Genomic DNA, 25,129 nt, shown 5'->3' with positions numbered 1-25,129 from the left:
GTACAGAGCCACGGTTTTGTCTGGAGCAGAGGGGTTTTCCATCTGCCTCCTTCCCCTAAATCATGGGAGGTTGCAGTCATCAGCCCCACGTAATGCCGGGTTCGGAAAATGCTCCTTCTGCACTTTGTCACTGCGGGCTGTCATGGGGCGGTGACTCAAAGGGAGGAGAAAGGGAAGGGAACAGGGAAAGGTGACAAAGCCACACTGCTCCAAAGCTCCTGACACAGCTGTGAGACTTTCATCTGCTTGCAGTCTGCTTTGTGCCTTGCTGGGGTAAGGTGTGCAGGGTGTGGGGTTTGGTGCTGCGGTCCCGAATTCCTGGTGATGATGCTGTGGGTTCTGTGCACCTTTTGGCATGGGCACAACGATGGCTTCAGGTGACAGCAGTCTGTTACCTGCGCTGGAAAACCTCAGCTTCTCACTCAAGCTGCTTTGCCCTAAATTTACATAGTAAAAGTAGGTAAAAAAGAGTTTCTGACCTAAAAATCCTAATTCAGCCTTTCTCCCTGTGCTCAGGCAGGCAGCTAGTCCTGGGGTCAGCACTTGGCTGTGCCACTGCAGGTGGGGATGTCCCTGCTCTGAGCCTCGTTACCTGCACTGGCTGCAGGGCTGTAGGGTGGAGTGTTTGCTCTAGATGTGTGTATTACACACACGTTTGGATACATTTATGTGTGTATATATGTACTATCTGTATATGTGTGCATATATCTATTAGGGTATGTGCATGTCTGCACACATACAGGGACACAAATGCATGTACATTTTTGTATACCCTGATCCTGTGGTTAGCATCCATGCCTGTTCAGTAGAAGAAAGACAGGGAGCTGTTGGAGAGGGTCCAGAGGAGAGCCACAGAGATGATCGGGGGGCTGGAGCAGCTCCCCTACGAAGCCCTCCAGGCTGAGGGAGCTGGGCTTGTTCGGCCTGGAGAAAAGAAGGCTGTAGGGTGACCTGACTGCAGCCTTTTAGTACCTAAAGAGAGCCTACAAACAGGAGGGGAATCAACTCTTGGAAATGCTAGGTAGCAGCAGGACAAGGGGAAATGGTTTTAAGTTGAGGGAGGGAAGATTGAGTTGGATGTCAGGGGGAAGTTCTTTCCTATGAGAGCGGGGAGGAGCTGGAACAGCTGCCCAGAGAGGCTGTGCATGCCCCGACCCTGGAGGTGTTCAGGGCCAAGTTGAGTGGGGCCCTGGGCAGCCTGGTCTAGAGTTAAATGGGGAGGTTGGTGGCCCTGCGTGCGACAGGGGGATTGGAGCTTCGTGATCCTGGAGGTCCCTTCCAACCCTGGCCATCCTGTGATTCTGTGATAGGGGTTGGAATTGGGTGGTCTTTAGGTTCCTTCCAAGCCATTCTGCGAGCCTGTGAGTAAGTATATGTTATCACGGCACTGGGGACCTGGTTCCAAGGCAGCACACAGTCACACCGCTCTGTCCCCGCGACTGTTCCCGTCCGAACTCCGAGTTGCCCGGTTGGAGTCTCGAACCGGCGATCTTTCAGTCACCAATCCCCTCTTGGCCGCTTGAGGGCGCCAGGGAGACCTCCGCTCCGCAGGGGGGCGGGCCGTGCGGGGGCGCGCAGCCCGCCGCTTTAAGGCCGCCGCTCTGGCCGCCCTCTCTATGGTCGGCCGCGGCGCACAGTTGCCATAGCGCCGCCGCCGCCGCGTGGAGCGCAGCGCTCGGGGAGGAGCCGCGGCCTGGGCCGGCACGGGGCCCGGCGCGGGACGGGGCGCCGAGGGACAGGTGAGGCGGCGAGGCTCGGGGGGCCGCTCGGAGCGGGGAGGGAAGTCGCGGTGGGCCTGCGCGTGAGTGTCGGAGCGCCGGTCCGGCTTCCCTGCTCGGGGCCGTGGGGCGCGGATCCCCTCGCTGAGGTCCCCCGAGGGCTGCGGGCCGGGCACCGGGAGATTCGAGACCGGGAGCTGCCGGGGGCGGCGCCTTCCTGCGAGCCGCCCGCGGCGCTTCCTGCGGGCTGAGGGCGGCTCTGGGCTGCTTCCTGCCCGTTCTGCCCGCGGGGCGGTGACACCTGCCGGCCCTCCGTTGGGATGTGCGCGGCGGGCTGCGATCAGAGGAGGTAGCTGTGGCACCGACGCGATGTCTGAGCTCTCTGCCTAAGGTACGTCCGGGGCAACGCGCGACTTGCCGGGACGCAGCCGTGTTTTCTTTGTGTGTCTCCTCCTCCTGGCCCAGCTGCGGTGCTGCGTGAGGGCAGTGCGGGCTTTCACAGCACTTCTCCCTTTTTCCCAGGCTGTGTGCAGAACTTCCCGTGCTCTCCTTTTTGCAGCAGTCCTGCAGTGCCGCGGTTGGGCTCAGGGGTGGTTATGGGTGCCTTCCAGCCCAGTTGTTCCATCACTGTGTGGTTCTTTTTCGGTTCTCCGTTTGGTTAGGATGTAACGGCAGGTGCTGCAGGAGTTGTTGTGTGTGACAATGTAGCAGGTTGCGCTTAAAGGCTGTGAGCCTCGTATTTTAACTTAAGCGATGCTTAAGGCACGTAGGTGGTGATGTGAAAGAAGAAACAGCATTTTCCCCTTGTTCTCGTTTCCAGTGCCACCTGCTTTTTGCAGAGCTGGGAAGGAGAACATGAAGCTGTTTGCTCCAAATGCTGGTTCTTATGGTTTCTAGATCCTGTCACGCTCCGTTGTGCCGTGCTATCTCTTTAACCCATTTTGCATTCACAGTGGTTGGGAGGAAGGTCTCTTCGCTCTCAGGGACCTTTGCTTCTGTAAGCATAATTATGTTCAGTAGAACAATTGGGTCTAATGAAACCAAGTGACTTGCTCAGGCTATTGTTGTGTTTTCTATTGGGGATGATTCTCTCTGCTTACGTGAACCCTGCTGCAGCTCCCCAGCTGTAGCCCTCTGTGGTGTGGGCGTCCCCCGGCTGGTAGCAATTGGGCTTAATTAAAAGCTGATTGCCATCACATTGGTGTTCATGGATAAGTGCTTAACAGCTCAAGTTTCTGTTGAATTGGAATAGCTTTAAAGCCATAATTTAGATGCAAACTCTTCAGTCAGGCTAGAGCATGAATCTCCAGTGCTGCGCGTAGTAGGGTTATTAAAAGAGGTGCTTCAGACTTTGCAGCAGCTGTGGGAAGTGGGCAGGCTGCTCATCAGTTGCAGTGATCTGTTCCTGCTGTCCTTGCTGACTCACCTGGGGCTGCACCTGATGCTCAGCTGTGGTCTGCAGCCTCACCTTCAGCCAAGGGGAAATGCTGTCCCTGTGCTGTGCCCATTGGCTTTGCTGGAATACATGGAGGAGAAGAAACCTTTTGTTAGGCGTAGATTACCTTTCTGTCTTAAAGTGCACTGTTGTGTGCATGCAGGGGGTTGTGGAGAGTCTGCTCTCTAAAGCCTTTCGAAGGCCCTGAGGAGTGTGGAGCCTGCTCCAAAGATCAGAAATGAGCACCTCCTGTGCCTTTGAACTGGCTGCTTAGGGGTGGAAGGGGGTGAGAGATTAATGTCTGATGGAGGAGAGGCAGTGAGGTGTGTGCACATCTCTTTGTGAGGTGATCTGGTCAGGAACTGCCCCTATGCTGGATGAGAGGAGCTGCAGGTGTGTAGTAATGAGTTTGGGGGGACCTGGTGCTTCTCTGCAGTCTGAGCTGGGACAAGAGCATGGCATAACCTTGCTTCCTGCAACCCCCCTGTACCCTAGCACCTGGTTGTATCCTCCATTCTGTGCTGGTTTTCCTCTGCTTCCCAGTGAAGGTCGTGGCAAGAAGGCAGAGATTAGTGCTTTGAGCTCACACCAGCTGGCACTCAGGAGCCTGAAGGCTCTGCAGGGTGAGTAACTGTGCTCTCCATCTCACAGGTGGGGGGAGAGCTGGAGTAGGAGAATTGCTCTGCCCTGAATTGATGTCAGAAGCAGCACTTGTCTGCAGGCTGGGTTCTGTCACCAGATGGTGCATCCCTCTGAAGGTGGTTATTCAGTCTTCAGAGAACACTGCCAGGCTGAAAAACCACGGTTTCCTGTAAGAGGCAGAGTATGGCTGTCAGGTTGGGATCTTACACTTTTATTTTCCCCTCTTTCTCAGAGCTGAGAGCTCGTTCCAACTTCTTAAAGCCCTCCTTGGCTTTTTAGGTCTGTGTTCCCATGAAGTACTGCTTGCTTTAAAAAAAGAGTTGCTTTCTGAGGGGCTGCTTATCCTTCTCTGTATCGGCTCTGAATTCTTCACATTAGTGGTCCTTGATGTCACTTGAGCCTCAAGTGGGCTTTGTGCTCCAGCAAAAAGAACTCAGAATAAGACTGTTTATATTGCACTTCCATGTAGGCTCAAATATTACTTTCTTTTCCTTTGACACCTTTTCATATTCAGAATGCTGTGGGAAATGCTTTGAAGAACACTGGTAAGCAGTGCCTTTGTGGAATCTTTTTCTTCAGGCTGATGCTAAGGGAGCACATGGGGCTGGAACTGCTGGGGAGCTGCTGTACTGCAGGGCGATCCCCTCCATAGGACTGCCAGGCTGCGTTTCGTGAGGTCCATTTCAAAGGAGCAAATTCATCGGATGAAATGCTTTCCTTTCTAGATCCTTGCACATGATAACTCTGAGGACAAACAGGCCCTTGGTTTCCAGAACAGATTTCAAAATGGCAAATTATTCCCCAAAAGAAACGCTTCCTCTGTTTAGATTAACAAAATAATTTTCCTTCTTGGATCCTCGAGCCCCTTCCTATACACGCCTGGCCTGCTGAGGCGGCTGAGATGTCAGGCTTGATAGATTATCAGAGCTGTTTTTCAGTAGTTAAACAATAATGAAACTGTTGTGCTGTCGCGGGGGAACACTGTGCTCTGTGTGCGGACTTCGTCCTGGAGAAAGTTTCAATTGTTCCAGGCAGGGCTGTGCTGAAATGCAGCTTCTGTGGCCGCTCGCACAGCTGTCCAAACTGCGGGCTGCCTTGCGGCCATCACACGGGCATTACCAAATAGTTTGGAAACAGTTTATTTTTCAGATTCCATGCAAAGTGTGGATTTCCTGGTCCCTTTCGAGTGTGTAATAAAGAAAAAAAAGGGAGTCGAAGGCGGTGTTTATAAAGGTGCTCAGGGAGCACAGGACTCGGGTTGCTCCCAGCTGACACTCGTGTTGCTCACGCTGTCTGTTTCTCAGCACAGGGCTCAGTGGTTCCTGTGTGTGTTTCTGTGTGGGTTGCTCAGATGCAGCCTGTGGTTGTATAGCTCTCCATGCACAGCCTCCCAGGTGAGATGTGTAATGTCCTGTGCAGGAGAAATGTGAGAAGGAGGTGATGCACTGTCGGTGAAAATAGAGTCAAAGCCCGCTACCTTCTTTTCACTGGCCTTCTTGCTCTTTTCCTGGTGCTTATCATAGCATTACAGGACAGTTGGAGTCAGAAGGGACCCCCAGGGGCCATCTGGTCCCACTGCCTGCAGTGCACAGGGACACCCACAGCCCTCCAGCCTGACCCTGGGGGTGTGCAGGGATGGGCACCATTGCTCTCAGAGCAGCCTGTGCAGTGCCTCGCTCCCTTACCATTCTTGGTAGCAGCTTCTCTGAGCTTAGGACAGCTTTTTTGGAATTGAAGCTTTCCTTTTGGTTGTTTCCTACTTTGCTCAGAATGACATCCCTGAAAAGAACTGAGATGTTGTTTAGCTTGCTGCTGGCGTCTCCACGCTGAATTGCAGTGCCTACAAAGCGTGCATAGGGAATGCAGCTGGAATTCAAAGCACCAGTAAATGACTGCTTGCACACAGCAAAGCAGTGTGGTTAAAGCAAAGCACTTGCAGCATTTCTTGTCTGCCCTGGGAGACAGCTTCAACCTGCAGAGAGCTTCATCTGATAGCGGTGCTGATACCATCTCTGAACCTTTCCTTGGTGAAAACCTATTGAAAGAGCTTCAGAGTGCGTATTTTAGAGATATGAAATAACAGCTTGATATGGTTGTATGGATTTTAGTTTCAGTTCACCTTTTTGCTACATTAGATGTTACTTCTGTCATGCTTTTAAACAGTGTATTCAGCAGTGGACAGTGAAGCCTTTTCATCCCATGAAACACAGATCAAACCCAAGCCTGGTTCATGAAAACCTGGCTTTGTGCAGTGAGGTAAGGTGATCATCCTTGGAACAAGCCCTGTCTCCTCCCTGGGTTTTCAAGCTGTGTAACTTGGGAAGGTAACGCTATGGGAGTCTGAGCTTGTTCCTAGGTTTGGGGTGGGAGTCTTGGTAATACAGGGTAAGGCTTTTATTGCTCTGCCTGGATAACAGATGCAAGCTTGAAATTAGATCTGGAATGTGTGGTTATAGCTCCTAAATTTCTGCCAATTAAAAACAAACATGAAGAAAAGGATACCAGCTCTTCCTGTCTGCTTGGTCCATCAGCTTGAGTCCTCGTTATGGAGGAAATAGCATGCAAGTATTTAGCAAACCTTCTGAGCTATAAATAAAGTGTAGGAAGGTCCTAAGTACGCATTGACTGTCAGCATTTCTTTCCAGGAGTGCCTTACTTCTGCAAGCTGTGGTGCTTCTCTGAAAGGATCTAACAACACTGTGGGCATAGCAGTGTCTTGAAGAAATAATGTTAATTTGGTTCTATTATCTGCGTTGTTGGGGAAACTGGGGCACAGAGCACTGAAGTGACCACATGCAAAGGTCACCTGCAATGGAGCTGGGAACTGAAAGCAGGAACCCTCACCCCTGGTTGTCCCTTGTTATTTATTCAGTGACTAATCTGAAAGCAGTTTCCTAATGGCGGCTGTTGAACTTTAGGTCCTATTTTTCCTTCAGTAGCAATAAGTGGTGTCTGGTTCTGTGTATGTAATAAAAAATGGGGCAGTTCCCAAATCCAGAAGTTCAGCAGCAAAAGAAGGGCTCAGGATGGGAGCAGATGTCTGCTGGGGCTGGAATGCTGGGAATGGTGCTTGAGATCTGGGAGCAGGAGTGAGGATGTTTGGGTTTATTTCAAGTACTCCTTGATAATGGGCAGTGTGGAAGCACAGGGCAGCATAATATCTTCACTTCCATAATAGTTGGTGTTTTCTTAACCTACACCAGGTTCTGGTCTAATACAAAAGTCTGATCTCTCGTTTTACAAACAAACCTGGAATGGAAAAAAGATGCTTCTCCCAGTTTCAGAGAAGCAAAATGAAAACAGGCTGATGTTTGTGCTGCAAAGGCTGGGGGGGAATGCAAGAAAACTAACTCCAAACCAAAGTAAACTTAAAAACAAAACAAAGGCCCCACAGCTGGAGTGGAACAGATTTGTTGGCTTATAAAACTGAGTGATCTTTGGAGCACTGACTCAGGATGCCTGAATGTCTGGGCTTGCCAAGAGCCACGAGCTGAAATGTGGACCGAGTCTGCTGGTGCCATATATGGGAGATTTCCTCTTGGTGACAAAGGCTTGGGGTCTGAAGGATGTGGGGTCTGAAAGGCTGATTGAAGCTTTTATTACTTAATATCTTCTCAGTCTTTTCTATGTATTTTCTACAGGTAGGATCCAACAACCACTTCGTGTTCAGCAGTCCTGACTCTCTGCTTTGGTCAGTGTGAATTCCAGCTGTGCCCTGTGTCTGCTGGCAGTTTGCACAGATGCTTCAAGTGTTTGGCCCAGAGCTTTAACATTCTGCTGTAATACAGAAGTGGAGATGTGACAGAGGAAGACAGCTTTCTTTCTTTTTTTTTTTTTTTTTTTTTTTGTCATGAATTTAGCTGCAGGGTAGAGAAATGATTTCTTGCATGCAAGTGGTCTGTGCTGATAGCAGAGGCGAGCTCCCCGTGAGGTCTGCCAGCATCTCCATGGTCTGTTACCCTTCAACTTGCTATCCAAAAATAGTGGGCAGTATAGTTGCTGGGTTTATTTAGGTGTTTCAGTTTGAACAAAGCAAGATTTCAATCCCGGTGGTTTGGGGTTACAAATCCTTAACGTTCCTCAGAGGTTGAGGCTGAATGAAGAAGAGGCACAGTTCCTTGGTCTCTGCCCTTGTTCAGTTGCCAGCTTGGGATCCTTTCTGCCCTAGAAGCGGGTCCTGCAGGCGGTTGGAGAGGGGCTGCTTTACATCATCCTTCCTGTTGACTGCCTGTAAGGAGCTCCTGTTAGTTCTGCTGGCAGACATGGGTGGTAAGGCTTGCACTTTCCCTCAGTTTTCAAGCTCTTATACAGGGTTGCATGTAAGCAAGTTTCAGTTTCAAATGCTTCAGTGCTAAATGAAGGCTGTTTGGCACAAGAATGATTGTTAATATCTATGGAAATGCTTTAAGAGAGGAACTTCAAAGTATCTCTCAAGCTTCCACCTTTACCAGCTTACCACAAATGAGGGTGGATATTTCTCTCATTGCCTGCAGATGAGGTGACTAAGCCGTAAGTGAACTGATTTTTTTGGGTTTCAACACTTCCTTTGTTGTCTCAATAGCAATACTTATATTCATTTTCTTGCTTCTCAGTGCTGCAGAATACCCTGTGCCCACCTTTCTTTAATTGACAGCAAACTCAGATATTCTGATGAGCTAGAGGGCAGAGCTTCCACACTGTGCTGGCTGTGATAACAGGACCATTCAGGCTGCAAAGGAGCTCTCAAATTCTCAACTCCCACTGTGCCCCCTGACCACAGCCCTCACTGCCACATCTCCATGGCTCTGGGACACCCCCAGGGTTGGTGACCACCCCCCTGTGCCCCTGCCTGCTGCTCTTGTGGAGAAGTTTTTCCTAATATCCAACCTGAAAACATGGCGTTTTTCCTATCTCAGCACCTGGTTCGGATTTGAATTCAGGTTAATTTGGAATAAGTATAGCTGAGAAATGAGTAAGTGATGTTTGTACTTGTTGTGAGATGCCTAAATTACATACATTCATCTTTTTCAGCCTAGGCAAATAAAAGCAGTATTTTTTTTCTGGCTGCAGCTGAACAGGTGAGAGGCTCCCTGCCAGTCTGCACAGATCTCTGCTGCGATTTTACTGCACAATCATCCATCTCACATGTGTGGGTTCCTTGTTTTTTTTTTTTTTATCTTTTCTACTACAGGTTTGTGGAGCAGGGGGAAGGAGTGGGCTGTGTGTGTTGGGAGTTCTGAGGCTGTTTTCTGGTTTCTAAAAAAAGAAGTGAAGTGCATTGCTTAAATAAATAATAAATCTCAAGCTTCCCCTGGAGGTGGTTGAGGAGGTTTCCAACTGGCACTGCAGCTCATCAGTGAGCACTCCTGATCCTGGGTGTCTGAGATGGAGGTAGCAGGTCTTGAGAGACTGATGCCAATTACAATCCCAATTTCAGACAAACTTGATGCATTCCTGAATGCTGATACAGTACCACCTCCAAGAGAAGCTCGGCTGTTGGATGAGTAGAACTGCAAGGCTTGAGATTGTGCTTAAAGCTTTCTATTTTGGGAGCAGCTACTCTGAGTACTTCGTTCTCCAAATCCTTGTACCTGATGCTCTAAGTGGGACAGAGTTTGGTGCTCCTCACGGTGATTTATGGTGAGATGCATCTTGCTGTGCACCCATCCTAAAGTAAGCTGGAGGAGCTCTGCCTGGGGTGATGCCTTGTTCTCCCATCAGCCTCCCCTGTGCTGCTGTGCTTCATTCCAAAGGTTCACTGTTAGGAGCACGTCACTCACTGAGTCGAAATGGAAGGTGATGTGCTGCAGTCTTGGCCCAAGAGTTTCAATAGATGCAGCTTGATGCCTTTTCATTTCAAGTGGGGATTTCAGCAGTATGATGAAGATGCACACGATGTGCCACCCTCTCCTCCCCTTTCTTCTCCAGCTCTGTGTTGCCCCCACCCAGAGGAGCGTCCCTGACGCTGTGCAATGATTTGCTTTTTCCTTGTTGGAAACTGAGGTCATTCAAACCCATGCTGTTATTTTAAGTTTTCAATTTTCATTTAGCAATTCACTGCTATATGTTGTCGCTACAGTTTTGGCAGCCTGAGAAAAACAGCTGCATGAAATAAAATCCAAGGAAGACTTGTGATGCTGTGAATGAAAAGAGGGAAAAAATAATAGAGCACAAGCCAGCATCAATTTTGTCCTACCATAAAAAGTATTGATTGAAATAGTATGCAGCTATCTTGGGTTTCTGGGCTGTTGACTGCTGCACTTTTGGCAGAGCTTCCCCTTTTGCTTTCACTTCTGCATGCTGGATAAAGACTACAGGCAAGGGTGCACACACAGGGTGCCAGGAAGGTATGGTAACAAAATGGAACGCTTTGGAATCGCAGCTTTTCCAGTTTCCTTTCATCTCTTTCTGACTTGGTCTGTGCTGTCTATTGCAGCTGACCCCATCTCGGATGTGTATGTTGAGCTGATGTGAGGGAGTGCACCAGGTTTTGTGTTGGAAGGGAGACAGGCTGTCAGATCCATTCCTCTCTCCAAACAATTTGAGGCAAAGGAATTTAGGACAAAATAGGTAAGACACGCTGGTCTAGAAGTGATCAGTCGCATGGTGGTGTTCAGTGCTGGGTTTTGTGCTGACTTGCTGTTAGAATGTCACTGACTTTGTACAAGGGAAAAGGCAGGCTGTTACTGCACTGCCATCTTGGCAGAGGTCTGGAAATCTAATTAGAGTTAATAGCAAGGAGAACTGTTGTCTAAATAGTTTTCAGTATGTGCAGTGTGACTTTAGGTCAAAATAAATACAGTGAAATAATGCTCAACTCAGGTATCAGCTCCTTTTGAAACAAAACAGGATTTCCAAAGCCCTCATTTGGGAATTGGGTGAAGTCATCTGGCACAGCCTGTGCTGTGGAGCAGGACAGCAGGTGGGTGCTGTGCAGTTTGGGTGCACGCCTCAGAGCTGGGGGACTTTGGAACCATCTTTCCATGCAGTGCTGCAGAAATCCCTCAGCTTGCTAAGAGCATCCTTCCAGTTTCCCAAGGAAAAGGTGTCAGAGGTGCAGGAAGTGCAGGTCCTCACGCTGGTAGCAGTGTTGGGGGTTTGCTGATGGGTATTGCGTGCTCGCACTGATTTCACCTTCCAACTTCTAACAGACAGAACAGCAGCAGGCGTTGGGCACAGTCTGCTTGCAAACTGTAACACAAATGCTGATAAGCACTGCTAAAGCTACAAAGTATTCTTGGACTACCAACTATCTTTTTATGATTTGAGATCTCTAACTTTTAACTTTTTCTCTCTTCAAGCAATCTTTCTAAATGCTTACACTGCAGGTGATCTACTCCATTGTAAACTAAGTGGATAGCAATATAAAAGGGTTTCTGTCTGCACAAAGGACACCTCTGTGCAGTGTAACTAGGAAATACTTTGTTTTACTGTTGGAAGCAGTGATAGCTGAGCACAGCCACGTTTCAGCAGCGGAGCAGTGCTGGGCCTCTGGCTCCTTCCTGCACAGCCCTGCCCCTATGGGTTGCACTGTTTCCTTTCTGCTCTGTGGTGAATGGATGTCACTTCCTTGATTAAGATGCTGGTGTGCAGCCAAGCTGCCTTCCTATGGGCTCGTGTGCTCTGAGGAGCAGCCCTGAGCTGTGCTCCTTCCTCAGCTGAGTGCAATGGGATGAGTGCCTCCTGCTCCCCCTGCAGCAGCCTTCCTACCTGCTCCACTGAGCTGCAGGACTGTGGCTGTTGGAGGCACTGAAGATGAATTACCCAAAAGCACAAGCTATGCTACCGGCCACGAGCCCTCTGCATCCCATGGGGAAGGTGTAGGCAGTGTGCAGGCACAGCAGATGTGCTCCTCTGTGTGGAAGCTGCCATGAAATGACCTGGGTGCTTGCTTCTCTGGGCTCACTGCAGGCTGACTGGAGTGCTCCATCCTCTTTGTTGCTGGCTTTCTTAGGCTGCCATCCAAGTGGCCGATCAGAGCAATCATGTTTGCCTTCATGAAGACTGTCAGTATAGCAGACTTGAATGAGCAAGATGAGCAATATTGAGTCCTTCTGGGACAAAATGTCATCCAAGCTGTGTTTCTAGCAGTGATACAGTTCTGGTATTTATGTGGTTTTGCAACACAGGCACGTTGTCATGCTGGGCACACGTGGACCAGTGCCTTTGCTCATAGATACAACTTTTCCATTTGTAGGTCAGAAACAAAACGAATGTGCCCAAAGCTGTTGTCCCAGCACTGAATGAGGTAGCTGTGCTTCCCCCTAGCAGGATGGGGCTGGCTCCTGCTCTGCTGTTTCCTCTCCTCCACGCTGTTTCAGGCTCCACTTCTACAGATGCTGTGCTCAGAGGACAGCCTGCCTGCTTGCCTCTTGTAAATGCTGCCTTTGACTTTCCCTTCTGTTCCAGCGTATGTTTTCTCCCATTCATTGTAATCCAGGTCTGTGTGCCTGTGACATAGACTGACAGACTGAGTAAATGTCACTTGGTAACAGGGCTGCAGAATGACCTGCTCAAGTAAATGCTAATTTGTGCCCAAGGAAGCAGCGACTTCACTTTTCAAGTGGTAGGTTATTAGTGGAGCTAATTTTAGCAGCACGTTATCAGTGAAGGTTTAGCCAGTGTTGTTTGTTTTTTTAATGAGCAATTATAGTCTGCTTTTAACGAGGCACCAACTGGTTAACTGGTTAAACTTCAGCCATTGCAAAACAGGCTTCATGAAAGCGGGATCTGTTGAATTTTGCAGGGGATACAGCATGGAATAATAACAAAAACCACAGTTGAAAAATGCTGGAGGAAGAGATGAGTATTTCCAAGTCACAGTGACCTGTTGGGCTTTCTGAACACGTTTCAGCAGCCAAGCTGCAATTTGCTTTGCATCTCCCTCCCTTTTTGGCACCCTTCTCTGTTTGCAGTAACTTCAAGGGTCGGTGGTGGCTGCAGGACTCCTGGGAGGAGGAGAACTTACTGGGGAGCTTCTGCTCATGTGGGGCAAAATCAGCTGCCGAGGGAGTGCTGTTCCTTTTGATCTCTTCACTCAAGTGTTTCCTTGGTGCCACTGTGCTCCTTTTCCTACATTCCTGAGCAGCCAAGCAGACTCACGGAGAGCTTTATTAAATGGAGCCCAGAGCTCAAAGACTGTGAGAAACGTTGGCTTTGTTTGCTCGGGTCCCTTATGGTTTGCACTCTTGTAAAAATTCCCTTTCTTTTCCTATTCAAACATAAAGCCATGCAGCCAGAGCCCACCTTCTGGTAGAAATCCATGATGCATGTGTAATAAATCCTGCATGTGGACAGACTGCTGCTCCAGCCAGGAAGGTGTTGGCATTAATACTGTATATAGTAAGAGATATGGTGAGAGCTTGACTTAAAATAGTTTTTAAGTGAATGTAGGAAGCATCAAAACCCAGGCATGCATTATGAATACCATCTCTGGTAGTGTGTGGGGTGAAAATTTGAATACCAGTGATGTTTGCTCTGGGATGAAGTAGTGCTTGCAGGTCCATACAGAGCTCACAGATGCGTAGAGCTGTGGGTGGCTGTGGCTGCACGTCCAGGCAGGGCTGATTTTAATCCTGTACCCCCACCCTTGGTTCTCACAGGTCCTGCAGGTGCATGGTGCAGGGCTGCTTGCCTGCAGTTCAGCTTGCGCTTTCCCAAAGGCACGACCTGCTGCCATCCTGCAGCTGCATGGGTGGAACATCTGTTTTCTGCTGTTGGCCACTGCAAGCGCTGTATCCAGGAATAATGAAGACTGCTGCTGTCAGTGCTGCCTGCAGTGTTGACTTGCTGGCACGGCAGACATCCTTTCCTTCAGTTGCTGGGGAATTGGCCGTGTGGCTGTCACACATCAGCACAAAGTGATTTCAATGGAGCATCTGTCAATGCAAGCCCTGCGTGCAGACAGACTTATTGACGGAGGTTTGTAAGTGATTAAAACTGCCATACCCTGCTGCAGCTGTGCTGTGTGAGCAGCTGTGGTGTTTCCACATGCTCCCATAGTGATGGAAGGTGTCTTTAGGAAAAGAACCACAGATCAGAGGCAGCCTGGTCAGCGGCTGCTGTCAGCCTTTCTGTTTCCCAGCAATGACACAAATCAGCTGAATGTGGAGTTGTCTTATTCCATCCTGCTTTGTGCACTCCCTTGTTTTTCTTCCTGATGTTTGACGTGTTGCAGTGTTCCGGAGTGAATTAGTGGGCTTGTTAGGAAAACAAAGTGCTGGGGGTGGGCAGCAGCACTTGTGTGTTGTGCTCTCGTGGGTGGCCTCTGGTTTGTGGGGGGCTTTGAAGCAGGAGGAGCGCTCGCCTGTGCTGCTGCAGGGCCTGGGGATGCTCGTTTCCCTGTGCAGGGATTTCCCCTGTGGTTTAGAGTTGCAGTTCTTAGGAATGAGCCTCCAACAGCACCGTTTAAAACACAAATTCAGTGCTTTTGCATTGTGTTGGTGTGTGTTACTGCTTGTGATTGCTTGGATATCAGTGTGTAGAACCTAACTTTATGATTTCTGAAGTATGTGTTTTGATTGCAGTGCAGAGCTCATGCAAATGAGTGATGTGTTACTGCTGTTCATGGAATGTCTCTCTGTGTATTTATCAGGCAGTAATTACCTCTGCTTATCCAGGATGACAGTGGTGGCATGTGGAAATGAGCACCAGGCTGACACTGCAGCATTGCTGTCAGTGCCTGCAGGGCCGTGTGGCACTGAGAGCCTGCACTGCTCTCATTCATTCTGGTGTATGGTTATAAACAACTGCATTTAAGCTCATCTTCCAGCACTGCAGTGTTAGGCCAGGGGCTGCAGGGTGAAAGCAGAAGTGCAGAGCAGGCAGTCTGTGCTCTGTTGAGCAGGACGTGGTGACATGTGCTGTGCGCTCTGAAAACAGAATGCCCAGATGGATTCTAATTCCTCTGTAACTCCCAAAGCAAATTCCCAGCAGTGTGTTTCTGGAATACTTCTCCATGGGTGGTCTAAGAAGGCAAAGCTGCATTTTATACTGAGCTGTTGGGATTTTAGGCTGTGTGTACATGTCAGAATTTGGCTTGCAAGAGAACAAACAAGTAATTATGTGTACAACTGTTTTCCCAGATAAGTTAGCGGAAGTTAATCCCTGATTTTTCTCAAGTTACTGATGCTCACTTGCTTTTTCCCTTTCAGTTACTATGTGGGCAAGCTGCTGTAACTGGTTCTGCCTGGATGGCTCACCCGAGGAGATGCAGGCGCCGCAGGGAGCCCGTGCCCAAGCCTACTCCAACCCTGGGTACAGCTCCTTCCCATCACCCACAGCTTCTGAGCAGAGCTGCAAAGCGTGCGGGCTGCACTTCGACAGCTCCTCGAGGAAGGTGAGTTGTGAGAGTGTTCCACGGTGCCACTGGATTAAGGGAATGGTCAGTTTGCAGCGTGCCCTGTGCCTCCCCCTTCACTACAAAGAGCCAACATGAAGAGAGATGAGTGTTCACCGGGGGCATCTGATTTGAGGTTACCATATGGAAAAGGACAGCTTGCCTTTGCTTCTGTGTCTTGTTGTCATTTCTTGGCAATTAGCAGACACTGTTAAAGATGCCGTAACCTCCATCTTGACTTCCCTAGCTGTAATCACTTAGAGGAGAATTACATTCAACAGTAGCCTTTAATTTACCCCTTAAAAAGAGAAAACCCATTGTACTGAGAAGCGTCGTTGTTTATCTCTGCTTCAGTAAAGGAAAATCCATGTATTTCTTCCAAGCTGCTATTGCAAACTAGAAGTCATAAAGGTTTTTTGAAGTTGCATGTTACATTGCTGAAGCTTGGTGCCAAAAAAACCCCACAACCTAATCCATTTAATCTTGTTTGTAAACCTCATTTGTGAGCATACTGATGCCAAAATAATTGTTGCCACAAGGTCTTTCAATTAGACAGCAAACGCTGCCACTGATATTACTGGGGTGTGGTGGTTCCTATAGTGCTGCTTGAAAAAGCTTTGAGTAAAGAAAGCTGTTCAGAGTCCAAACTCTGCTCCCTCACTGTGTGATCTATTTGCTCACGTAGGCAAACAGCAGAGAAGTGGTAAGTCCTGGTCCAGCTGTTGCTTTCTACTCTTAGAACAACAGGGATGTTGATGAATTTTCGCACTGGGAAATGCTTCAGGAATCACTACAGCTTGAAATCTGGGGGTGTTCCTCTTCTTTGTACTCTCAGGCTTTTCCCTGACATTGGGCAGTCTCTGAGTCAGCTGGGAATAGTGCAAGCACTGCACATGGCTGCCGTAGTGCTGTCTGTGTGCTGCCCTGTTCCTGTGGTGTCCTTGTTGGGATCTGCTGAAGCAACACGAGATGTTTCAGCCCCCAGTGAGTCCTGTGCTTCCCCTGGTGCTGGCTGGCTGTGTATGTGGGACAGCCCAGTACAGTGTGTGCTTCTGTCCCAGCTGCTCCCATTCTGTGCAATCCATGGAAATGTGTGAGGCTTACATCCTGCAGTGTGAAGGGGGCTCCTCAGCCATGGGCCACTTCTGCCACCCTGCTACTGGGCTGGATCTCAGGGGCTGACTGGAGCTGGATGGCTGCAGGTGGTGATGCAGAGCAGCTGCAGGAAGGCTGCTCCAGATGGGGGTTTGGCATAAAGAGCTGTATACACAACTTAGAGGAAAAACTGACATGTCTGTAAGCTGTCCTATTTCTTTAATTCTGTTGATGTGGACCAAGCTATGTATGAAGTCGCACTCTGATGCAACAAGACTGCAGAAAACTGTGTTTTGTCCCAGGAGAGGCAGTACTTCTGAACTCCAGGGTCCAGCCAATCCTTGTGCTGGAATACGATGGGTAAACTATGAATTCCTTATGCACTGCAGACCATGTGGATAACACAATGACTTCAATTCAGTTAAAAAGGCAGAATGATGGTATTTCAAGAACTTGAATTTGAATCATAATTGTCTTAAATTTTCATGTAGCCTGGCACCTACTGAAAGGAGTGGGGTAGGGAACATGTGAGCAAAGCATGTACTTGTAAGATGCTTATGAGTAACTACTGGAGCATCATGAAAAGATGTAAAATGTAATTGTGGAAGCACAGGCTGGGATGGTTGGCTTCCCCTGAAGATGGAGAGCAGTGGGAGCTGATGGTCAGGGACCTGGCTGTGTTTTGACTTCTTGAGTGCATGATAGGTAAGTGGGGCTGGCTGTGGCATCACTGTTTGGAGAAAGCACACTGCATAACACAGCCTTTGCTGCACTCATGGCTGTGATACCTGGGCACAGAGGCACAGTTTGGGGCTGGAAGGTCCTTGGCCATAGAGTGTGTTCCCTTGAAAAAGACAGTGTGGGAGTTAAAGCATGGGGGAGGCTCCTTCCAGCTGGAAGCAAGCATGCTGTGTATTCTTGTGTTTGGTTCTTTGTTTTTTCCCTCCCCTCAGTTCACCTGATGGCTGTCCTGCAGAGGGTGGGTCGCTGAGAGAGGGAAGTGCTGTCTGTGTGCTTACTTTCCTATCTCTGGCCTTCCTGCAGTGCTTGTTCTCCCACTCCAGCACAACCACAAGGTTCTGTCTCTCCCCTGAAACTTCTCGAAGTAACTGCATTGCTCCTGCAATCCCAAGGTTAAAAAAAAAAAAAAGTCAGTTAAAAGCTTCCAAAATGTATTTTTCATAATGACCAACCTACAGAAAGCTTCTCAGAACTGGATGGTAAACGGAGATTGCCCTTCCTGCCTTGTTTGTGACTGATGAAGGGCCCTTATGCATGGCACTCCTCCAGGGAAAAGCAATTCTGAGATGAGTTTCAGGTTTGTGTGACCAGAGAGTCTGTGCAGAAGTTTCCTTTGGTGGCAAATCTGTGGGTTGGCACTGTGGGGCTGCCGGGCTGCAGAGAGGCTCAGGAGGAGCTTCTGTCAGCAGGAGCTGTGTTACACCCTGCAACGCAGGGCACAGGTCTGCTTTCTTTAAACTGTGACATTAGAGATGTTCTTGAATCACTAAGAGCAATTCATGAGACTTTTCTATTTGTCATTCCCCCCAGCTGTTCATGGGCATTTTTCCTGCAGCTCTCCAAAGGGTGAGGATGCTCTGAGCCATAAGCAGGAGGGAGAAAGCTGTTTCTCCATTCCAAGCAGCTGCAGAAATAAAGGGTGTAAATCATGAAGCCCAGAACTCGTGTGGTGTGGCTGATGGTCTCTCTGAAGTGCACTTTTGCAATTCCTATTGGAAAATGCAGGGTTTGACTTTCCCAAGTGTTGATCAGTTTTTTCAGAGGTCAGCATGGATGGTGAGTGCTTGGAGCTCCTGGAAATTAAGCCCTGGCTGATGACATCAGGGCAGTGGGAGATGCATGCGTTAAACAACAGAACTTTGATCTGAAAAGCTTTTAAACATCTGAGGCCTAATATTTCCAAAAGCTCCAAGTGCCTGGCACCGATTCCCACACACTGTGAATATCATAGAAAATAAGTTGGTTTCATTGCATAAGAGTGGAATTCTGTTGTCTGTCAGTGTAGGCCTTGCTGTCTCCTTTTCCTCTTACTTTCATTTGGTGACTGTGGTGAAATGGACAGGAAGATGGGGGGGAGGCAGTCATCCATAGCAAGTAGTGAGAAATGGAGATGTGTTTTAAGCAGTTCTCTCTCATGCTGCAGCTTTCCTAATGCACAGAGTGGTGTTTTATAGGCAGTGCACAGCTGGCTGGGCTTTACTCTGCAGGCAGCTGCCTTGCAGGTAGCTTGAGATTTCATCTGTGGCTGCAACTGGATGAACGGGTCTGGATGAAAATGGATGAACGTGATGCAGAGTAATTTCAGAATGAATTCCTTCCTGGGCAGGGCTTTTCTATGAACTGTGAGGATTCCAGCTGTCTGCTCTTAGGAGAGTTCTCCTCATCTGGGAGCATCCATACATACTTGGTGCCACCTGTCAGCGAGAAGGGTTTGGTGCTCTGATGGGGTACAGCTTGCCTTGGCTTCCAGGCGCCACCGCTGCGGTTGCTGTGCTGCCGTCTCAGGGCACGGCGGGTTTGTTTGATTCTGTTCCCTTCTCTTTGCCAGCATATCTGCCTGGACTGTAAGAAGAACTTCTGCACGTCCTGTTCCAGCCAGCCCGAAGGCGGCCCCCTGCTCTGCCACCTCTGCCAGCGCGTCCGAGCCACGGCTTTCCAGCGGGAAGAGCTGATCAAGATGAAGGTGAAGGATCTGCGGGATTACCTGGCGCTCCGCGAGGTCTCCACCGAGCTGTGCCGCGAGAAGGAGGACCTGGTGTTCCTGGTCCTTGGCCACCGACCGGCGCTGAGCCAGGAGGAGCAGATGAGAACAAACCCGTTTCACACTGGTGCCTCTGGACAGCAAGACTTTGTGATTCTCCCACCGCCCAGCACAGCCTCCCCTACCTCACACGACACGTCCCCAGTGTCTGCAGATCCCATCTCAAGCTCTCTAGCTCAGGAACACCGCGAGGTACAGTCTCCAACCAGAAGCATCTTTTGCAGGATGGTCCGCCTCTATTTTCAGTTGCTGCGTGAGGTTTTCCAAGTAGGCAATGTGCTGTGGAAGTTTAACGTTAAAGATGTCTGCGTACAAAGCAGATGTGTGGGTCTGTCTCTGTGCTGATGTTGACAACTTTGACAACCATTTAATCTAATATTACATACAATTGTTTTGTTCTTTGAGTGCAAGCACAGTCCAAAGCATCCTGCATCTGGAGGTGCTGGAGAAGAGTGCTGTGAGATGGGCAGGGTGTTTAGTGTCAGCTGCACCCAGATCAATAGAAGACAAAGCCCCAGCTCTGTTGCTGGTCTCCCATTTATGATGAATGCTGTTGTTCTGATGAACCTTGTAAAAGTTTGCTTTTTTTTTTTTTTTAAAGTTGATTTTTGCTTTGTTTGTCTTCCTGCTATCTGGCCTAGGAAGTTTACACAGTGTTTGACATCTGTTCCTGGTCTGTTACATAAGTTAATGGGCGTATTTACTTCCTGTGGACTAGAGCAGGGAAAGTCGATGTACTATCTGCCTTCTGCTTCCTCAGCAGGTGTCTAGTACAAAAAAAAAAAATCCCAAAATAATTTAAAACAACATAAAAAATCCCCACAAGTATTTAAAGGGCCTTTTCATTTTCCAGATTCATGGATGTTTCCAATCCCATTTTTTTTCAACCTTTGTACTCTGTACCCTTACTGCCCTGTGATACATTTCAGCTTCCTTTCTTGACTCACAGGACATCCTGCTACAATTCAGGTCCTTTTTTGTTGATACTCATTTTGTTTTGTAAACATTAACAAGTCACCATTTCCCTAAGTAGGATGGTAACATTACAGCCTCATTTGTCAGCAGGCAAACCAGAGGGGAATGACAGCTGAGGGGCAGCCAGCTGCAATTACACTGCAGTTCCTTTCACTTTATTAGATGATCAGAGCAACTGCCATTTCTTTCTCCAGTATTGTTTCTGCTGGTCCTCCACTTAATAGCTCCTATTTATCTGATCCAGAACAAGCTGAGGAGGTATTTCTGTACCTGTAGTCTTTGAGTAGTTTTTCAGACGTGGTCTTAAGAAGAGACCTGCACTGATACCTGGTGTGCAATGTGCTGCATAGGGAATACTTCTGCCAGCATGCCCAGTTTTTCACTTGTGCTGTCGTTTGTCAGTCCAGTGGGTGTGTGGGGGGTGTTGCAGTTATGCTGAACTGTGAAGCTAATTTCCCTCTGGACAAGCAGAGAGATGGTGTTGGTGAAAGCTTTATTTCCTCTTTTAGGGAATTGGGTATGTGCCTCCAAGCCAAGTTGATATGACAGGAGTTGAGAATGCAGCAGAAGCACCAACAGAGGAGGAGACACAGGTTTGTGTCTTAAAATGAGACAAAGAACAAGGAACACCAGGTTTCCCAGGTTGTATTTGCCACCGCAGAACCGCTGCTTCAGAGATGGGTGGCAAAACAGCAATTTGGACTGAACTCCTCCAGACTCTCCCAGTCCCCTTCTTTAGCATCATCCTGTCCTCCACTTACAGAACTGGTGTCCTATGGATGGTATTGCCATAGGAAAGATTCATTTCCATCCTAGGATTTGTATTTCTGATAAATTCCTGCTATGTGCATGCTGAAAGTTCATTTAAATCATAATGCTAGGAGTTGAGAGCAAGAATCATTCCAAGTTTTTTTTCTCTTTCAGTCTACTGACTCAGAAGATAACCTGGTGCAGGGGAGGAAGGCTTCTCTTTCTGACCTAACAAGCATTGGAGACATCAGTGAGTTGTCTGTGCGACAGCTGAAGGAAATTCTTGCTCGCAACTTTGTCAACTACAAAGGCTGCTGTGAAAAGTGGGAGCTGTTGGAGAGGGTGACTCGGCTTTATAAGGAGAAAGACCTTCAGCATCTAGGTGAGAAACTTTGTGTGTGCGTGTTTTCCTCTTCTTCAGTTGCAGAAGGGAATAAATTCTACCTGATGTTTCTTCCTGCAGGTTAGAATAGAGGTTTAAGTTCTAGTGTACGCATTATAGTGAAAGTAGCTCAACTATGAATCATTTCTAAGTGTGAATGAGGAGAGCATTATGCTAGCTGTGAAGAGTGACTTCCCTGTAGTAGCAATAAAGGAGAACCAGCTCAGGATTTCATAATGCTGTGGCAGGTTGTGCATGTTGCTGCATCACCCACAGATCAGCTGATTGCAACTACAGGCAGATGACTGCAACTGCTTTCATCACTTGGCTCATGGTAACAGGCAGAGTGAGCAGGAAAGTGCCTCACCATAAACCACTGAGATGCAGCTGCTCTGTTGAGGGCAGGCATGTGGTCAGCAATTGGCTCCCACTGCTGAACTGCTGTGGTTACCTGTGCTTTGGTCTCATTCACTTTATCACAAAAGGGATCTTCCTGAGCTCTCTGCACAGCTGACTGATGAGAAGACAGTGGTGTGTGCTGGTAAGAGTGCATCTGACTTGACTTTCAGGTCCCAGTGTGCAGTTTCTGGTAATTAAAAAACTAAAGCCACGAAACAAAAAACACAATATGCTTATATGCTTCTATTTCACATAGTTTATAGCAGTGTTATGTTGCTGTATTTTGTGCTTTTGAAGGAACGTATCCTTTCCCTTTGATTACTGCTTACCTGTTTGTGTGCATGTGCTCAGCTGTGTTTGGCAATGAAGGTGAGATTGTTTAACATCAAAGAAACTGGCACAAGGGCTGCTGAAAGTGCAGGGGTAGTACTGCTGAGGAACTTTCTTCCCAGTTTCTCTTATTCCCACCAAGTAACTTTCTCTCTTTATGTTGCAGTTTCTGACACTGATGATCAGACTGGTAAGTAATATTCTGCATGCTGCTGCGTTTGTGTCGTTTCTAAGAACCTCAGTGCTACCCCATCCATTTCTGTTGTGCAGAAAACACTCTGCAAAGGCTAAAGCTTCCTGCTTCCCTGCCAATGGGAGCAGCCATATACCCACGTGATTGTAGATGCAAAGGGGATTTTTCAAAGCTTCAATGCATGAATGCATCAGAAGATGACCCGCAGACTGCGCAGTGACATTCCTTTGTCTCCCTTGTTTACCCAGGTGCTGCTGGGCTTCCTGGTGTGGAGGACAACCTCTGCAAAATCTGCATGGACTTACCCATAGACTGTGTCCTGCTTGAGTGTGGCCACATGGTCACCTGCACCAAGTGTGGAAAGCGAATGAGTGAGTGTCCCATATGTAGGCAGTATGTGATAAGGGCTGTCCATGTCTTCAAGTCCTAAGCGTGTATAAGGGAGACTGGTGATGCCTTAAAGCCTCATCTGCTGTTAGAGAAAGGGGTGAAGTTGCTACAAAAAGTTAGAGATGATGATGCAGGCCCTGCTGGAAGCGAGGGAAGGATGAAGCCTGGGAAACTGCCTACTCAAGCCATGTTTGCCTGTGCTCTTTCCACCCTGTTGTTTTACACCACAGTGCCTGGACTCCCTGGAGCTTATTGTCAGCAGCAGACAAATAATTAGCAACCTCCATTCTAGAGTAACTGGATCCACAGGTGGGACAAATGGATACCTAGCTTTCCACCATAAATCCTGAAGGTTCCTGTTTTTCACTGAGTAAAAAATTTTCACTGAGTAAAAAACACAGTAAACTGTGGTCTCAAAGTGACACATTTTGCTGCTATTGAATGTTGACTCTACTTCTGTTGTGTTGGGCAACATTCCCACTGACAGCTTAGTTTTCAAGGAATAAAATCCTATTTTTTTTTTTTCCCCCTAAATTTATTAGCTGCTTTTGCTTGCAGGACAGGCAGATTGCCTTCAATTTCCATCTTCAGAATGAACTTAATTCTAGCCTAGTAGGGTTATGGAGAAAATGTATTGTTTTATTTGAAGATGGGCTCTGGATTACTGAAAAAAATAATAGGTAGTGAAAGACTGTGAAATGCAGCTTTAGCCTGCCTGCTGTTCATTGTGCCAGCAGGACAAGGACGTACAGTCTGCTGCTGTTGGTTTGTTTGACTTTGTAGGTTTCCTTACAGTGCAGCTCAGCAGTCACTTCATGTGATTAAGGAGCTAAGAATTCACAGCTTGAGCATTTTAGATTTTGTGAGCTAGAATGAGATTTCTATTGCTACACAATCATAGTTAAGTACAGGTGATGTTAGAGAGACTGGAAAGAAACTTTATCTCCCTTGAATCAATACAATGAGAAGTGATTGCAGAAGCTTGTTTACTCCAGCCCTGCTGCACTCAGACAGCTTAGCACAAGTCTGTGTTTGGTGATTGCTCTGCCTGTGAGGGTGGCTCGGGCTGTGGTGTGATGGTGACAATCACGAGCCCTTGGAGCCGTCCTGGTGAAGAGTTTGTTCTCTTGGAGGCCTTGCTAGAGAGAACAGATGGGCACGCAGGGGCCTGCAAGGGCTGTTGGGCTCAAAGTTCCAGAATTTTGATGCCTTAAGTTTTCTGCCACTGTGGGACTGCATATTTTTTTCTGAGTGATTCTGAACTTGAGTACCTTCTGCTGCAGGTTTTTCCTGCCCAACTTTCCCTTTTATCATGTGGATCAAACTAAATCTCTGTGTGGGTGTCAAGAGTGGAATAGGATGAAACAAGTCTTGACTTAAAGCTTCTGGAGTAGTGGAAATGCAGTTACAGAAGTATCATTCAAGCCATCTTACTATCTATTGAAGCAATGTTAGATAACAGCAAATCAACTTTGCAATATTTAACGTGCAATCTTTAATGCTGCATGAGTGGCAACACCCTCAGCTGGCACAGAGCAGAGGGGCTCTGCTTCACAGGTGGCGATTATGGACTTAAGATGAAGACATCCATCATGCCACAGCTAACAACCTCACACTGCTGAGGTGGCCTCTGAGCTTCCTGACTAAAACCAGGACAGCTGTTGAGGCTTATTCAACTCAAAATGTTGAGTTTTCTTCCCCTGTTGAGGTTGTTCTCTGGTTGTTCTCTAATACTTGGCTTGAGGTTTAACAGCTTCCAGCATGAGAACTGATGCAATTCAACACATCATGTTCAAAAAGTGCAGATAAGCATTAACTATTTACTCTTCAGGAGAGTCACAGGGAAATCTTTAAGAGATACAGAGAATACACACACAAAGCTTTGAACCGTCTCATTGGTAAAGTCACTGTGAGAATTCATGTCATTTTTCAATAACTCAGGACGGGGGGCATGTAGCAAGATCATTCCCCCGGGGGCAGATCTGCTTTTACAGGGTAGATTTATTTTCTATGGTAAATATATCAAGCTGCAAATCGATGGCAGAAATTCTATGACTGAGAAAAGGTACCCAGCTGAAGTCTGAGGTGTGCTTTTGGGAGGGAAAAGCACCTTTTTCTGACTACGCTGTTTTGCTTGTGTTAAATCAAAATCTGAAAGAACTGCTTAATAATCCGAAGGAATATAGTGATCTGAACTAATAAATGGAGATATTTATGTGCTTTATGTACACTGTACATAGTTTAAATATTTTAAAGTTAATATTCTACTTGAAATGGCATGTTATTCTCTATCAACTCCTCTCGGTACTACGATAGTTAAACTTATTAGTTTTGGTACAGAAGTTTGGTTTATAATTTTATAATAAAGTTGAAATGTGATTTAGTTAACCTTGTTTTCTGACTCTGTTGTCAGCAGCCCGGGACAAAGCAGGGAGCCTACAGCTACTTAGCCAGCAAAGGTTTGGGATATCAGGTGCCTACATACCACAAGGTGAGCTGCAAGGAGAGTCTTGTCAAAGGAAAAGAAGATACTGACTTTTTAGCAGTATCTTAACTTTATGGAGAGAGGGAGAGCACACTTTAATGGATGGATGATGGGACACTGCTGCAATGTAATGGAAGCTTATTTGGTGCCTTCCCTTAATGTGAAACCTACACATATGTGCAAACTGCTGCTAGTTAACATTCAAAGGTCTGTAAAAAGACAGGAGAAAAAACAGA

General features: G+C 47.7%; 1 protein-coding gene across 7 annotated transcripts; it reads left to right on the top strand.

Annotated features, from left to right (window-relative positions):
• The first annotated feature begins 251 nt into the window (after positions 1-251).
• Positions 252-24,796, top strand: RFFL (ring finger and FYVE like domain containing E3 ubiquitin protein ligase). 7 transcript variants are annotated; one of them, XM_042830368.1, is made up of 9 exons: positions 1,994-2,109; positions 10,211-10,344; positions 13,377-13,695; positions 14,928-15,112; positions 18,777-19,181; positions 20,474-20,557; positions 20,889-21,096; positions 21,992-22,015; positions 22,267-24,796. In XM_042830368.1, the coding sequence occupies exons 3-9, from the start codon at positions 13,644-13,646 to the stop codon at positions 22,446-22,448; spliced, it is 1,140 nt and encodes a 379-aa protein (XP_042686302.1). In that variant the 5' UTR covers positions 1,994-2,109; positions 10,211-10,344; positions 13,377-13,643; the 3' UTR covers positions 22,449-24,796. The 7 variants fall into 7 exon arrangements, with proteins under 7 accessions (XP_042686306.1, XP_042686305.1, XP_042686302.1 ...); XM_042830367.1 differs by lacking the exon at positions 10,211-10,344; XM_042830372.1 differs by lacking the exons at positions 1,994-2,109; positions 10,211-10,344; positions 13,377-13,695 and adding an exon at positions 252-273.
• Positions 24,797-25,129: the final 333 nt, after the last annotated feature.

The sequence above is a fragment of the Centrocercus urophasianus genome, unplaced genomic scaffold (assembly GCF_019232065.1).
Source record: "Centrocercus urophasianus isolate 14NV4802_14NV808 unplaced genomic scaffold, USGS_Curo_1.0 seq_33, whole genome shotgun sequence".
In the NCBI taxonomy this organism is placed as follows: Eukaryota; Metazoa; Chordata; class Aves; order Galliformes; family Phasianidae; genus Centrocercus; species Centrocercus urophasianus.
Note: the sequence above shows the minus strand (reverse complement) of the source record. Positions and strands in the feature narration are given on the sequence as shown.